Here is a 17,582-nt window from a genome sequence, read left to right on the forward strand (position 1 = left end):
GGCAAGGAGAACTGTGCTGATGCCATCAGTCGGCTACCATTGCCCACTACCGGGGTGGAAATGGCGCAGTCCGCAGACTTGCTTCTGGTCATGGATGCTTTTGAGAGCGAGGGGTCACCCATCACTGCTCGCCAGATCAGGACCTGGACCAGCCAGGATCATGTGCTATCACTTGTAAAAAGTTGCGTCCTCAATGGGAGCTGGTCGGCTGTTTCCGGGGAAATGCAAGATGAAATTAAGCCGTTTCATCGATGCAAAGATGAAATGTCCATCCAGTCGGATTGTCTCTTATGGGGTAATCGCATGGTTTTGACAAAAAAAGGCAGGGAAATGTTTCCACGCGACCTACACATACCCACCATAGCATAGTCATGATGAAGGCTATAGCCAGGTCGCATGTTTGGTGGCCCGGCATTGACTCGGACTTAGAGTCACGTGTACAACACGTGCTCATGACTGAGCAATGCATCAAGGGAGGCTCCATTGAGTCTGTGGTCATGGCCCTCCAAACCGTAGATTTTGCTGGCCCCTTTCTCGGAAAGATGTTTTTAGTTGTAGTGGATGCTTACTCTAAATGAATTGAATGCGTAATCATGTCATCCAGCACATTCACTGCCACCATTGAAAGCCTCCGGGCTATGTTCGCCACCCATGGCTTGCTCGACGTCCTTGTCAGTGACAATGGACCGTATTTCATCAGTTCGGAATTCAATGAGTTTATGACCCGCAATGGCATTAAACATGTCAGGGCTGCCGTGTTTAAGCCCGCATCCAATGGTCAAGTGGAATGGACAGTCCAAACTATCAAGCAGAGCTTGAAACGCGTGAAGGAAAGTTCCTTGCAGACCCTCTTATCTCGAGTTTTGCTCAGCTACCGGACGCAACCCCACTCGCTCACTAGCGTTCCCCCTGCAGAATTAATGAAGAGAGCACTCAAAACCAGGCTCTCCCTAGTCCACCCGGATCTAAATGATCATGTGGAAACCCGGCGCCACCGGCAAAACATGTATCACGATCGCGCGGCTGTATCGCGTGACATTGATGTTAACGACTCTGTGTTTGTCCTTAATTACGGTCATGGTCCTAAATGGGTTGCTGGCACTGTCTTGGCCAAGGAGGGGAATAGAGTGTTTATAGTCAAACTACTGAATGGACAAACATGCAGAAAACATTTGGATCAGACCAAACTGCGGTTCACTGACAACCAGGAACAACCTGAAGAGGACATCACCATCATCGATCCACCAACACACACCCAACCAGCAATCGACCTCGCTGTCAATCAAGAGGATAAACCCACCATTCCCAACAGTCCTGTCAGACCAGCCACGCCGCAGTGCAGCAATGGTCCGACCAACTCACCCATGCCAGAGTTTGAACTCAGACGATCAACCAGGGTGTGTAGGGCCCCGGATCGTCTCAACTTGTAAATATTTTGTATCAAAGACTTTGGGTGGGGAGTGATATTATGTATGTAAACATTGTAACTGTGTAAGGCTTGCCACCAGAGGGCGCAACTGTTGGAGGCCCAAGGGTCACCTGCACACTTCGTGCAAGGGAGTATAAAAGGTTGTCTGCCTTGCTGCTTAGGTACTCTGGAGTTGTATTAATGAGACTAAGGTCACATCAGTTTTGGTTCACAATACTCAGTCTTGTGGAGTTCTTCCATATTTAACAATTACCTTTAACACATTATGTAAGTGTAGAAAACTGTACATACGACAGAGTGGAAAGAAAGCAGATTTACCTGATAAAACTAGTAATGTAAACATGAACAAAGGTAGCCATCAGATATTGACAATCAAAGCGGTCCATAATCCCACCATGTCCTGGAATAGTGTCAGCAAAATCCTAATGAAAATACAACAGTCACACTTACCCGACAGAAAATAATAAATATTCCACACATGTTAATATTTCATTCTAACAAGTTGTTAAATTTGTCACAACAGTCCAAATCTTCCTCACTACATTTTTTTCATAGGATAGACGGCACAGAAATAGGCCATTCGGCCCAACCAGTCCATGCCAGCTTTTATGCTCCATTCGAGCCTCCTCCTGTCTTTCCTCATCTAAATCCATCAGCGTAACCCTCTATTCCCTTCTCCCTTATATGCTTATCTAGCCTCCCCTTAAATGCATCTGTACCATTTGCTTTAACCACTCCCTGTGGTAGCGAGTTTCACATTCTCACCATTCTTTGGGTAAAGAATTTTCTTCTCAATGCCCTACTGGATTTCTTGATGTCTATCTTATATTGATGGCCTCTACTTATTCTCTGCCCCACAAGTGGAAACATTCTCTTTGTATCCACTTTATCAAAAACTTTCATAATTTTCAAGACCTCAATTAGGTCACTCCTCGGCTTTCTTTTTTCCAAGAGAAAAGAGACCTACCTTGTTCATCCTTTCCTGATATGTATGCCCTCGCATTTCTGGTACCATCCTTGTAAATCTTCTCTGCACCCTCTCCAGTGCCCTCTTTGTCCTTTTAATAATATGGGGACCACTGTAGTACTCTTAAGTGTGGACTAACCAAGGTTTAATACTGGTTTAGCATAACTTCTCGACTTTTCAAATCTATACCTCTAGAAATAAACCCTAGTGCTTGGTTTGCTTTCTTAGGGCCTTGTGGCGCAACTTTGTGATTTGTGTGTTTGTACTCCGAGATCCCTTTGTTCCTCTACCCCATCTAGACTCGCACCCTCCAAGTAATAAGTGATCTTCCTATTCTTGTGTTGAACTTCATTTGCCAATTATTTGCCCATTCTGCAAGTTTATTAATGTCTTCCTGTAATTTGTTAGTCCTCCTCAGTATTGACTATCCTCCCCAATTTGGTGTCATCTGCAAATTTAGAAATTGTGTTTTTCATTCCAAAGTCTAAATCGTTAATGTAAATTGTGGACAACAGTGGTCCCAGCACTGATCCTTGTGGAACAACACTACCCACTACTGTGAATAACTACTCTTTACTCCCGACTTCTTTCTATATAGTCATTTACTAAGATTCTATGCAAACTTTTTAAACATCTCTTTAAATGTACCCATCAGGTTCCTCTTCTCTTTAATCGCTCCCAACTCTCTCCAACGCCACCCCCATCCCCATGCCATGCAACATGCTGAGATCAAGACAGAAGGAAGCTGCATAGCTGCTCAAGATTCTTTCAATACTGCTTAAAAACTAACCTCAAAGTTTCTTTTGCTTTCCTTTCAGGGAAACATTGTGCTTTAACTCAGCTTCTTCTATCATGGCAACCAGCTTACTGGAAATTCATGAGAAACTGGTTCATAGTTTTAATTCAGCACTTCATTGGTACATTAACACACCCCACGACCAAGGCACTGTCATTATTTAATATATAAACCTAACTTTGAGAGTATATAGACTTCCAAAAAAAATTTTAAACATGAGTCAATCACAAACTTAAAAATCATAGAGAAAACTAAAAAATCTTACATAGCTCAAATACAAATATGGCTTAATTCTACTTTAGACACCCACCACACAAACAGAATTTTGATTAGGAAAGGTTTTACTGCTGACAGCCACATAACCTTATAAAGTCTGGTGCTGCACTAAGAATTGCTGAAATGAGACAAAAGTATCTTTTAGACAATAGCACTTTGTAGATATCTTCTCAATGTTGGAAAATATGCACAAATGCTTAACTGAACTACTGTGATCTTCAAAGCAGAATGATCATTTGTAATGCTTTGAATGCATGTACACATAACTTAGAACAGTTGATCCTTTAATCGGCTCCTCCTTTAAAATTATTAGTCTTAAAATAATGTGCATTATAGCAGAGCTACAATATACAACTAATCCAATTGCGATACTTACTTTGATTTTGAACGCTCGTTTGAATCCACTAGCGAAAAAGCCCCCAAAAGGCCCAATTAAGGACGCAAATGTGGAAAGAGCGATGCTGTGTATCTGGAATGGGTATAGGTGCACTGTTTTCTGTGTGGGGAAAAAAATCAGGACAAGCAATTAGAAAAACAAAATGTGAACTTGTTGGTCTCAGATTTAAAATGATCAAACAGGCAGGTTGCCTTTGCTGGATTTATCAAGGTCACACTGGAGTGTACGGGGTCTGCCATAGTGCACTTTTGCCGATAGGCTTGGATTTCTGGGTATGCTTAGCAGGATTCTGCTGTATCTCCAGGGTCACTTTAATTCCATTTATACAGGCAGATGGCACAGGTAGTAAAACTATTCACCTAAATAATAGGAATTAAGGCTCCATGGAACGTGTTAAGAATAGGGTTTTCCATGAGGTTAAACTTTATTAAAAAAAATTCCCCCCAAAGATCTGGTTTCTATTACTAGCTTTTTGCCAGCAACAGACATTAGTGTCAATATCATCCTTAATTAACTGTGTACTAAAAATTAACTGATTGGCCCGAATGTCTATTGCTAGAACTAGCTTGATCACCTCAAATAATATCAACACTTACCCTCTGCAGTCAAATCTTCTTATTTCTCTGGGGTCATTCCTCAAGAGCATTGAACAACCTCAAACTCTCTTTCACAAACTGCCTCCTTCTGACCGTCCTTCCGTGCGCCCTCCATTTTTAGCTCCAATATTAAATACAGACTACTTTGTTTCTAAAATCCCAACATCAATCCTAGTACTCCCTACTCAGCTCCCACTCCCATACTCTGAAGCTCATCTCCTCAACTCCCTACTTACTTAGCTCCCAATTCCCAGCCATGTTTGCCAATGCCGTCGACCTTTCCCTCTTCAGGCACTGTTCCCACCCAATTGAAATCCAGCATCCATCTCATTAAAAAGCCCACACTTGCATCATTTATTTTCTAAAACTGCCGTCTCATGTCTAACCTACTCATCCTCTCCAAAGTCCATAAATATATCACTGCCATCCCTGATAAAGTTCATCCAATGTGATTTCTGATCCATCCAAAACACCGTGATTCAATGATTATTAGTTAGTTTTCACTGTGACCATCAGCACACCATCTCTCCTCATCTGGTTTACCTCCTTTGACATTAACGACTATTCCATTCTTCTCCATAGTCCATCTCTGCACACTATTCCTTAATTGTTTCACACCTATCTGTTCCAATATAAGACTACATATCCTCAAATATCTCTTCCTCCTGTGCCCATACAGTTACTTTCAGTGCACTCCAGAGCATCATCCTTTATCCCTTCTTATTCATCATTGACATGGTACCTCTTAGCATATATGTGGAAGCTGACTGTGTGCTGACAACATGCAACTTTGTCTCTCAGCAGTAAAAGAATGCAAAGCTATTGCTGTGATAGTCGACTGGCTTTTCAACATCAAACCTTGGATAAGTCAAAATTTCTTCCAGCTCAAGGTCAACAAAACAAAATTATCCTGTTTGGTTCCTGCATACTACGTGCCTCTGGGCTCCATGCCATCAAACTCACAGACTGCATGGTCAGGATAAATTCAATAGTAGCAAAAGCTTGATGATCTGTTTCACCCTGAGATTAGCTTTTTATCCACATATGATTTGTAGCTAAGATCAGCTTTGACCATCTTTCAAATATTGCGCACTTACAACCTTGCTCACTGCTGTTTTAATTGTGCCCTTGATTTCCTCTTCAATTCTTTCTTTAATGCGCAGTATTCACATCTCCTCCTTACAAAACACTTAGGCATTATTTTTTTATGAAGAGCACTACATAAATTTAAGTTGTTGCTAGAAACATTTGTAAACTTAAAAAAACACTCCTCACCCATCCAAGGACAGATTGCAGTAGAGATGGAAGTGTATATTCCTGCAGATGGAACAGGAGTGAAGGTTCACAGTCAACAATAAAGCTGTTGGTTTCACTGCTGTAATCCACTGGACAAACAAAGTAATTGTAGCTTGACAATGCATAGGCAAACTAGAAAAAGATAAATGAGAATCAATTAAAAAAAAACGGATCCAAATATTTTTCATAAAAATAATTACTCTTTAAAAAGTCCATTAAAATTGCTTTTCTTCTCAAAATCATGTGCACATAATTCAAATATAGACTCATGATTGTTTTAATACACAGATTTGTGAAAGTTTTCCCTTTAGAATTATCTTTAAAGATTCAACATGGGAAAATCAAACTATCCCTGAAATAATCATGATATAGAAACATAGAAAATAGGTGCAGTAGTAGGCCATTCGGCCCTTCGAGCCTGCACCGCCATTCAATAAGATCATGGCTGATCATTCCTTCAGTACCCCGTTCCTGCTTTCTCTCCATACCCCTTGATCCCTTTAGCCGCAAGGGCCATATCTAACTCCCTCTTGAATATATCCAATGAACTGGCATCAACAACTCTCTGCGGTAGGGAATTCCATAGGTTAACAACTCTCTGAGTGAAGAAGTTCCTCCTCATCTCAGTCGTAAATGGCTTACCCCTTATCCTAAGACTATGTCCCCTGGTTCTGGACTTCCCCAACATCGGGAACATTCTTCCTGCATCTAACCTGTCCAGTTCCGTCAGAATTTTATATGTTTCTATGAGATCCCCTCTCATCCTTCTAAACTCCAGTGAATACAAGCCCAGTCAATCCAGTCTCTCCTCATATGTCAGTCCTGCCATCCCAGGAATCAGTCTGGTGAACCTCCGCTGCACTCCCTCAATAGCAAGAACGTCCTTCCTCAGATTAGGAGACCAAAACTGAACACAATATTCCAGGTAGGGCCTCACCAAGGCCCTGTACAACTGCAGTAAGACTTCCCTGCTCCTATAATCAAATCCCCTTGCTATGAAGGCCAACATACCATTTGCCTTCTTCACCGCCTGCTGTACCTGCAAGCCAACCTTCAATGACTGATGAATCATGACACCCGGGTCTCGCTGCACCTCCCCTTTTCCTAATCTGCCGCCATTCAGATAATATTCTGCCTTCGTGTTTTTGCCCCCAAAGTGGATAACCTCACATTTATCCACATTATACTGCATCTGCCATGTATTTGCCCACTCGCCCAACCTGTCCAAATCACCCTGCAGCCTCTTAGCGTCCTCCTCACAGATCACACCGCCACCCAGTTTAGTGTCATCTGCAAACTTGGAGATATTACACTCAATTTCATCATCCAAATCATTAATGTCAAGAGCTGGGGCCCCATCACAGAACCTTGCGGTACCCCACTAGTCACTGCCTGCCATTCTCAAAAGTACCCATTTATTCCTACTCTTTGCTTCCTGTCTGCCAACCAGTTCTCAATCCACATCAGTACACTACCCCCAATTCCATGTGCTTTAACTTTGCACATTAATCTCTTGTGTGGGACCTTGTCAAAGGCCTTCTGAAAGTCCAAATATACCACATCAACTGGTTCTCCCTTGTCCACTCTACTGGAAACATCCTCAAAAAATTCCAGAAGTTTTATCAAGCATGATTTCCCTTTCACAAATCCATGCTGACTTGGACCTATCATGTCATCTCTTTCCAAATGCGCTGCTATGACATCCTTAATAATTGATTCCATCATTTTACCTAGTACTGATGTCAGGCTGACCGGTCTATAATTCCTTGTTTTCTCTTTCCCTCCTTTTTTAAAAAGTGGGGTTGCATTGGCTACCCTCCACTTCATAGGAACTGATAAAGAGTCTATGGAATGTTGGAAAATGACTGTTAATGCATCTGCTATTTCCAAGGCCACCTCCTTAAGTACTCTGGGATGCAGACCATCAGGCCCATGGGATTTATCGGCCTTCATTCCCATCAATTTCCCCAACACAATTTCCCGACTAATAAGGATTTCCCTCAGTTCATTCTTCTTACTAGACCCCCCGACCCCTTTTATATCTGGAAGGTTGTTTGTGTCCTCCTTCGTGAATACCGAACCAAAGTACTTGTTCAATTGGTCTGCCATTTCTTTGTTCCCCGTTATGACTTCCCCTGATTCTGACTGCAGGGGACCTATGTTTGTCTTTACTAACCTTTTTCTCTTTACATATCTATAGAAGCTTTTGCAGTCCGTCTTAATGTTCCTTGCAAGCTTCCTCTCGTACTCTATTTTTCCTGCCCTAATCAAACCATTTGTCCTCCTCTGCTGAGTTCTAAATTTCTCCCAGTCCACGGGTTCGCTGCTATTTCTGGCCAATTTGTATGCCACTTCCTTGGCTTTAATACTATCCCTGATTTTCCTTGATAGCCACCTTCTCTTTTTTATTTTTACGCCAGGGATGTACAATTATTGTAGTTCATCCATGCGGTCTCTAAATGTCTGCCATTGCCCATCCACAGTCAACCCCTGAAGTATCATTCGCCAATCTATCCTAGCCAATTCACGCCTCATACCTTCAAAGTTACCCTTCTTTAAGTTCTGGATCATGGTCTCTGAATTAACTGTTTCATTCTCCATCCTAATGTAGAATTCTATCATATTATGGTCACTGTTCCCCAAAGAGCCTTGCACAACGAGATTGCTAATTAATCCTCTCTCATTACACAACACCCAGTCTAAGATGGCCTCCCCCCTAGTTGGTTCCTCGATATATTGGTCGAGAAAACCATCCTATGATCACATAGCCAATGGAAAAAAGAAAATATTATTTAATGGGACCAAGGCTTGGATCATATAGATTGAGGAAATCACTGAACTTCAAAGGTGGCTGCATAAATACAAATTCCTCTAATCTAGTACAGCCATCTCAATATCCAGTTGTAGTATGTTAATGCACGTTTGAGTCAGCATTAATTCCATTTAAATGGTCAAAATCCTGGAACTCCCTCTCTAACAGCACTGTGGGAATGCCTTCACCACACAGACCGCAGCGGTTCAAAGTAGCGGCTCACCACCACCTTCTCAAGGGCGATTAGGGATGGGCAATAAATGCTGGCCTTGCCAGCGACATCCTCATCCCAGAACGAATTTTAAAAAAGAAACTACCAAAGAACAATTGGGATTCCTCTACAATTTTGTTTTTAAACCATGCAGCCTACAGTTGTTTGAAATCAGGGGTACAAAATGTATAAAATTGACATGAAGGATACTGTATTTAAATCGTTGTTTTGAACTGGAGATGAAGTGTCTCCTCAGAATGGTATTAGATGCTTAGAAATGCTAATGTTTTGGTACCCTGCTGAGATATTATAGCATTCTGCACAATGACAACCATTATCTGTTGTTATCAAGTTAAGACTTCAGCTTTGTTTATGTATCTTTAAGCCAATATGTATAGAAAGACTGAGAATGGATGGAAGTGGAGAGAGCTAACATACACATTTGCTACGTCGTAAAGAAGATAACGACTCTGAAGGAGCAGTTTTCTGGTTTGGCCTCATGGGATCAAAGAAGAGATTAGGGACAAAAGAGATAAACTCTGGAAGCACAAACAGGAAAGATATGTGGCCAAGGTAATTTAGGGTGGGCTTTGTTTCGAGAATCAAGACAGAGAACTTGAAGTCTTATTGGATATTGAGTTTTTTGGGGAACCTCTATAGGTCAAAAGGTCTTGTCAATATCCTAGGTCAGGCCCAGCCCTAAAAAGAGAGAATAAAAGTAACACTTAGAGATCTTTTCAACACAAACGGTGTGAGGGGAGAGAGAAATAGAAGTTGGGCTGGTCGAACACTCTTCGAGTGATCCCATGTTTTACCAAAGGAAGCTCTAGACAAAGAGACGACTGCAAGCCATAGAACTGCTCACATGCGCCAGCGGTTTGTCCGATCGGGATCGGTATCAACTATCTGTTACGGCCGTATGTTTTTGCTATATAACTAATGTGCTATATTCCATCTTAAACTCTGATTAAACACAATATACCTACCAGATTGGTATACAGTCGATTCTGAGTATTAAAGTGACCAGAGATAGCCTCAAACTTGGCTATTTCTAACACAGTTAAGGAAAAACAAGTATCGAGAGTGATCCACACTATTGCTCAGCTGAAAAGATGGATAAAAATTTGGCGATCAAGCCTCTGCCAAAGCAGCTATGCAAAGCTGCCAGGTGGTGCACTTGAGTAACCTGGCTGGGCTTTTCCTCATGGTTCCTGATAAACTAGGCAAGATCAAAAATTGACCACGTGGGGATTCACACACGCACCTCAATGGTCTTCCCACTTAGTGATCAAGCATGTGACAGAATGCTGGTATGTCACATATCCATCAATAAAGAATTTTTAGATTTAGTGAGGTAACAAGCCAGTGTTCATGGACAGACTAGCTGATAGTAATAAGGTGTATCGCCCATCTCTCACTTGTTACAAGAAATTAAATAAATGCAATCAACATACCAGAAAACCAAACACAACAGTTGCAAAGAAGCCACCAATGAAACCTTCCCAGGTCTTCTTTGGAGACAACTGTAAAAGAGTACAAGTTAAACATGTTAGGCCACCTGCTACAAATGTATCATTTCATTTAAAGTGCCTACATAGCATTCAATTTCTGCTCTCGCTTCCAGCATTTCTTGTTTACCATTCACTGTTCCTTTCAGTTCAGTAACACCCAACTGAGTATTAATGAAAATTACAACAGTATGCAAATTTTTAATAATCCCCAATATTTCATGTATGCTGTCATTGCCCATTTGTAATTGGCTGTCATCTTGAGAAATCGGAGACTGGGAATGGAGTTTTAAATTCCTGAACCTATCTTAATCGCAAATGATAATTTATTCATCATCAAATCATGTGAGTAGTATGAATGTTTTGTTCTGCGATCAAGATTTTTTTAAATGCTCCCAATTGGCTACTGTGATTATTAAATTTCATGCAATAAACTGCTAGTAATATGATTTTTGTTCCTCACCAAATTTCTACCGCAAAGTGATTATCTGAATGAACATTTTCGTGTCCTTCCAGACCCACCCGTTTTCGCGCATGCGCACCCCATCCCCTTCTGCCCATGCATGCTGGCACCGAGGTCTGGCCGCGCATGCGCAGTACCCCAGTCGCGGCTGCAGTGCAGCATGGGGCTGGGCTTTGTTCAGCTCCGTGGGACAAGGCCTATGAGAAGTTTGGATTGGTAGGGAGGGAGGCTCAGAGAGAGAGAGAGAGAGAGAGGGAGAGAGGGGGGGGGAGAGAAATCGGAGGGAGAGAGGGGGGATCGGAGGGAGAGAGGGGGGGGATCGGAGGGAGGGATCGAAGGAGAGAGAGGGAGGGATCGAGGGGAAGGGATCGAGGGGGAAGGGATCGAGGGAGAGAGGGGGAAGGGATCGAGGGAGAGAGGGGGGATTGGAAAAGGGGGGGTAGGTGAGAAGAGACGAGGTCTGGAACTCAGTGGGGCGGTAAAGAGTACAGAGAGAACAGTGGGGATGGCGGAAGAACATGATCCAGGTCTAAAGGAGGGCGGGGGGGGGAGGGGTGTTGAGAGCGAGAACGTGATCCAGATGGTAAAGCTGGACGAAATCCAGAAGTCATGACATTATACCCAATAAACCTGTTAATAATCTGTGACCCACACACAATGCCCTATCTATGGCCAGGGGGTGGGGGTTATGTGGAAGGGTCAGGAACTTGTTTAGGAGGGGTAAGGAGGTGGTCATGAATCCATGGGAAGGAGGGGCGATGGGGGTAGGAGGTCAGGATCTTGGGTGTGGGGGGTGGTGGTGAGGGGAAGGTCAGGAACTTGAGGGGGGTTGGGGGAGGGGAGGTCAGGAACTTGGGCGGGGGAGTGGGGAAGGAGGTCAGGAACTTGGGCGGGGGGACAATGTCAGGCACTTGGGCTGGGACGGAGGGGGAATGTCAGAACTTGGGGCGGGGGGGGAGGAGGAAGGGGGTCAGAAACTTGGGTTAGGGGGAGGTGGTCATGAACTTGGGAGTGGGGGTAGGAACTTCTTTGGCAGGGTGGGAGAAGGTCTTAACTCGTGAAAATGAGCCCTGTCTGTTCCAAGTGAGCTCTGTTCTGTCTAGAGTCAGCAGTCAGAATGACTCGAAATACACTTTGCTTGGGTGTGTCCTATCCTCCAAGGCGACCAATCAGCAAACAGGATTTGTCATCAAGGGGGCCCAATCAGAGCTTTAGGTGTTGCCAATTAATGCGTGCAATTTCTCTCCATGCTCCTGAAGACATCAATGGTTCCACCAACACATTTCAGTACCTCCAGTGACTATTATTCCCGCGTCAGGCTTGGTAATGAGTATCAGCAAATTATTTGACAATGAGAGACATGAACCTACCTTGTCCACATAAAAACTCTTCTAACATACATCATTGTATATTTCCGTTCTCAAAACGTGACTATGGAGGTGAAATGTAGCAATGACACTACTACCCTGGCCAAAATCAGCCAACTCAACACCAATAAGGGATCAAACCTAGGATGTTCTTGATCTGCACGGTTCAGCTACTCACTGAATAAATTCACTGAGAGGAGCATTTCTTAGAAGGTTTACTCATGGCTCATAGAGAGCCTCAACATAGCAAAACTTGGAGAAGAGTTAAACCTCTATATAACATTATTACAAATTTGGGTATGGTATACTTTTTTGGGTTCAACAGCATCAGGCGTGCCTATAAATGCCTTACATTTATGGGAGTTGACTCATATCTACTTGAACAACGCATAACCTGGGTGAAAGTTAAAACTAGTATTCTGTTGTGAGCTAAACCGGATACTCATAGGAACAGGAGTAGGCCATTTAGCCCCTTGAGCCTGTTCCGCCATTCAATGCGATCTGCAACCCAACTCCACATACCCGCCTATGCCCCATATCCCTTAATACCATTGGTTAATAAAAAGCTATCAATCTTAGATTTAAGATTAACAATTGACCTAGCATCAATTGCTGTTTGCAGAACAGAATTCCAAACTTCTACCACCCTTTGCGTGTAGACGGGTTTCCTAATTTCACTCCTGAAAGGTCTGGCTCTAATTTTTAGACTGTGCCCCTCTAGTCCTAGACTGTCCAACCAGCAGAAAGTTTCTCTCCATCTATCCTATCTGTTCCCCTTAATATCTTGAAAACTTCGATCAAATCACCCCTTAACCTTCTAAATTCCAGGAATACAACCCTAATTTGTGTAATCTCTCCTTGTAATTTAACCGCTGGAGTCCAGGTATCATTCTGGTCCCTCCAAGGCCAATATATCCTTCTTAAGGTGTGTGCCCAGAACTGCTCACAGTACTCCAGGTGTGGTCTAACCAGGGTTTTGTATAGCTGCTGCATAACTTCTACCCCCTTGTATTCTAGATATGAAGGCCAGCATTTCATTAGCCTTTTTGATTATTTTGTGTACCTGTTCATATGACATTTTAATGATCTATGTACCTGGACCCCCAAGTCTCTTTAGCTTTTAACCATTTAGAAAGTACCATGTTCCATCCTTTTTAGGTTCAAAGTTGATGACCTCACATTTGCCTACACGGATATCCATTTTCTACAGTTTTTCCCATTCATTTAATCTATCAACGTCACTTTGTAATTTTATGCTTTCATCTACACTACCTACAATGCTGCCTAACTTTGCTTCATTGGCAAATTTGGATATGTGACGTTCTATCCCATCATCCAAGTTGTTAATAAATATGGTGAATAGTTCAAGCCCCAACACAGATCCATGCGGGACATCAATAGTCGCATCCTGCCAATTAGAGTACCTGACCATTATCCCTACTCTCTCTGCCTCTCTCCTGCCGGTCAGCCAATTTCCTAACCAGGTCAATAATTTTCCTTCAATTCCATGGACTTTATCAAATGCCTTCTGGAAGTCCATATAAATAACATCCATACACTACTGTCCACCACTTAGTCATCTCTTCAAAAAATATAATATGGTTCGTCAGGCAATAACCTACCTTTTACTAATCCATGCTGGCTCCCTCTGATCAGCTGAAAATTTTCAAGGTGTTCACCTATCCTGAATTATAGACTCTAGTAATTTGCTTACAACAGCTCTTAGGCCAATTGGTCTATAATTCCCTGGTTTCCCTCTCTCACCACTCTTAAATAGCCGAGTGACATGCACAATTTTTCCAATCTAAAGGAGTGGCTCCTGGATTGAGATAACTTTGGAAAATTATAGTTAAGGCACCTGAAATGTGCTCATCTACTTGCTTTAAAACCCTGTGATGGAAACTATCTAGTCCTGGGGATTTATCACTCTTTAGTGTCATATTTTCTTCATTACTGTTATTTTGTTTATGTTAATGTTGTTGAGTCCCTGTCCCTGATTCAATGTTAGTTTTCTTGGGATTTCCGGCATGCTCTTCTCTACTGTAAATACTGACGCAAAGTAATTACTCAACATGCCCGCCATTTCCTTATCAGACAATATCACTGTTATCAGTTTTCAAGGACTAACATTGCACCTGACCACCCTCTTTTTCCCAATAAAATTGTAAAAAATGTGTTGATTTTGATATCCATTGCAAGTTTCTTTTCATACTCCCTTTTGTAACTCTTACTATCTGTTTTGTCACCCTTTGCTGTTCTTTGTATCTTTCCCATTCACCAGGATGTGTGCTATTATTTGCATTTCTGTATGCTTTTTCTTTTAATTTTATGTTGTCTTTTACCTCTTTAGTTGTCCATGGCTGCTTTTTCTTTGGCAAGTTGAGCTCTTGCTCCTTAGGGATATAAACTCTGTTCTGTATCACATTACATTATTTGTTGAACACCTCCCGCTGGTGATCTACTGTTTTGCCCATTAATAGATTTGCCCAGTTTACTGGGGACAGTCTCTGTTTCATCGCATTGAAGTCAGCCTTGCCTAAATCTAGAATCTTAGTAACTGTTTCGCATTTCTCCCTTGCAAACACTATATTGAACTCTAGCATGTTATGATTACTATTAGATAAATGTTCATGCACCATTAGCCTGTTAACTAAATCTGGCTCATTACGAAATCTAATAAGACACGTCCCCTTGTTGGTGCTGGGATATATTGTTGCAGAAAACTATTCCAGACACACTCAAGAAGTTCACTACTTTTCTGACATGTGCTAATCTGCTTATCCCAATCTATATGAAAGTTAAAATCCCCCACGAAAACCACTCTGCCTTTGCTACATGCTTGACTAATCTCTGCATTTATATAATCTAGCACTACACAGCTGCTACCAGTGGCCCTATACACAACTCCCACTACAGTCTTAAATCCTTTCCTATGTCTTAATTCTACCCATAAAGTCTTTATTGCCTGATAACCTCTTATCATATCCTCTCTCATCATTGGAGTGATTTCATCTTAATCACCAAGGCTACTCCTACCCCACTATCATATTCCCTATCCTTCCTGTAGACATAACCTGGCATATTTAGTTCCCAGTCCTGGCCATCTTGCAGCCATGTCTCAGTAACAGCTACCATGTCATACCCTCCAAATTGAATTTGTGCCTGCAGTTCATTCAATTTATTCCTTATTCTCTGCGTGTTTGTATAATGAACACTTATTTGGGCCACATACCCTAACCTGTCTTTCAGCTCCAATGTTTTTTATTTCCCTCTCCTGGTTTAATCACTTTACATCTTTTAGTTTTCCCTTTATGTGTAGTGCCTAAAGCACAATTTCTGACTGTTATTCTACTCTCTTCCTTTTCGTTTGTTTTTGAACTATTTATACTACATTTCCCACCTGAGCCGTCCCTCCAGCATTTACTAGAAGTCCTTGTGACCGCCCTATTTTTCCGTTCAGGTGGAGCCTGTCCCAATACTGGCGCCAGTGCCCCATGAAATGGAACCCCTCTTTCCCACATCACTCCTTCAGCTACGTGTTCACCTCCCTAATCTGCTTATCCCTACACCAATTTGCACGTGGCTCAGGTAATAATCCAGAGATTATAACCTTTGAGGTCCTGTTCTTTAACTTAGCTCCTCGTTCCTGGTACTCCCCAAAAGGAGCTCTTTGCCTACTCTTCCCTGTTGTTCGTCCCAACATTGACCACAACCACTGGACCCTCCTCCTCCCCTTCAAACCAGTTCGAGATGTGCCTCACCCTGGCACCAGGTAGGCAACATACCATGTGGGAATCTCGACCTTGCTCATAAAAGATGCTATCTGTCCTCCTAATTATTGAATCCCCTACAACCTCTTACTCTCCAACCAGCATTCAGTACTGAATACTGCTGAGGGCGAAGGTTCCTCTGAGGAATACTGCCAGAGCCAAGTCCACGGTACCATGGGTGGCTCAGCTGTAAAGAGGGGGAGGAGGAAGTTAGGGAAAGCAATAGTGGTACGGGATTTGATAGGGGAAACAGAAAGGCATTTCTGTGGTGGCAGTGTTGGTTAAGGAAAATGTTACAGTGCTTGGAGAGAGGATGTCCTGGAGGGAACAATATAGACTGGGATAATTATAGTGTAAAGGGCAGAGAGGGGGAAGAATTTCTGAAGTGTGTTCAAGAGAACTTTCTTGATCAGTATGTTTCTGGCCCAACGAAGAAGGAAGCATTGCTGGATCTGGTGGGTAAAGTGGAGCAAGTGTCAGTAGGGGAACATTTAGGGAACAGTGATCATAGTATCCGTAAGGTTTAGATTATCAATGGGAAAGGACAGGGAGCAATCTGGAGTAAAAATACTTAATTGGAGGAAGGCAAATTTCCATGGGTTGAGAACGGATCTGGCCCAGGCAAATTGGAATCAAAGATTGCCAGGCAAAACTGTAATCGAACAATGGACTGCCTTTAAAGAGATGGTTCGGGTAAAGTTGAGGTACATTCCTACGGGGGGAAACGGTAGGGCACTTAAAGCCAGAGCTCCCTGGATGATGAAAGAGGTAGAGAGTGAGGTGAAGCAGAAAGAGAGTGTCTGACAGACGTCAGGTTGAAAATACAACTGAGAATCAGGCTGAATACAGAAAGTTCAGAGAGGAGAAAGAAAATAAGAGGAGCAAAGAGAGTATGAGAATGGATTGGCAGTTAATATAAAAGGGAATTCAAAAGTCTTCCATAGGCATATAAATAGTAAACGGATAGTAAGAGGAGGGATGGGGCCCATTAGGGACCAAAAAGGAGACCAATGCATAGAGGCAGGGGGCATGGCTGATGTACTAAATGAATACTTTGTATCTGTCTTCACCAAGGAAGAAAATGCGGCTAAAGTTATAGTGAAAGAGGAGGAAGTGGAGATACTGGATGAGGTAAAAATTGATAAAGAGGAGGTACTATAAAGGCTGTCTGTACTTGAAGTTGATAAAACACCAAGACCGATGGGATGCATCCTAGGATGCTGAAACATAGAAAATAGGTGCAGGAATAGGCCATTCGGCCCTTCGAGCCTGCACCACCATTCAATATGACCATGGCTGATCATGCAACTTCAGTACCCCATTCCTGCTTTCTCTCCATACCCCTTGATCCCCTTAGCCATAAGGGCCACATCTAACTCCCTTTTGAATATATCTAACAAACTGGCCTCAACAACTTTCTGTGGTAGAGAATTCCACAGGTTCACAATTCTCTGAGTGAAGAAGTTTCTCCTCATATTGGTCCTAAATGGCTTACCCCTTATCCTAAGACTGTGACCCCTGGTTCTGGACTTCCCCAACATCGGGAACATTCTTCCTGCATCTAACCTGTCCAATCCCATCAGAATTTTATATGTTTCTATGAGATCCCCTCTCATTCTTCTAAATTCCAGTGAATATAAGCCTAGTCGATCCAGTCTTTCTTCAAATGTCAGTCCTGCCATCTCGGGAATCAG

General features: G+C 42.5%; 1 protein-coding gene across 1 annotated transcript in view; it reads right to left on the reverse strand.

Annotated features, from left to right (window-relative positions):
- The window catches only part of cds1 (CDP-diacylglycerol synthase (phosphatidate cytidylyltransferase) 1), a 200,969-nt gene that overhangs the window by 20,948 nt on the left and 162,439 nt on the right, over positions 1–17,582 (reverse strand). The window contains exons 9-12 of the mRNA XM_070871063.1: positions 10,235–10,303; positions 5,737–5,889; positions 3,845–3,964; positions 1,748–1,851 (exon numbers count right to left, since the gene is read on the reverse strand). Coding sequence (XP_070727164.1) covers positions 1,748–1,851; positions 3,845–3,964; positions 5,737–5,889; positions 10,235–10,303 — 446 coding nt within the window. The remainder of the gene's footprint in view (positions 1–1,747; positions 1,852–3,844; positions 3,965–5,736; positions 5,890–10,234; positions 10,304–17,582) is intronic.

This window comes from Pristiophorus japonicus, chromosome 2, assembly GCF_044704955.1.
Source record: "Pristiophorus japonicus isolate sPriJap1 chromosome 2, sPriJap1.hap1, whole genome shotgun sequence".
Classification (NCBI taxonomy): Eukaryota; Metazoa; Chordata; class Chondrichthyes; family Pristiophoridae; genus Pristiophorus; species Pristiophorus japonicus.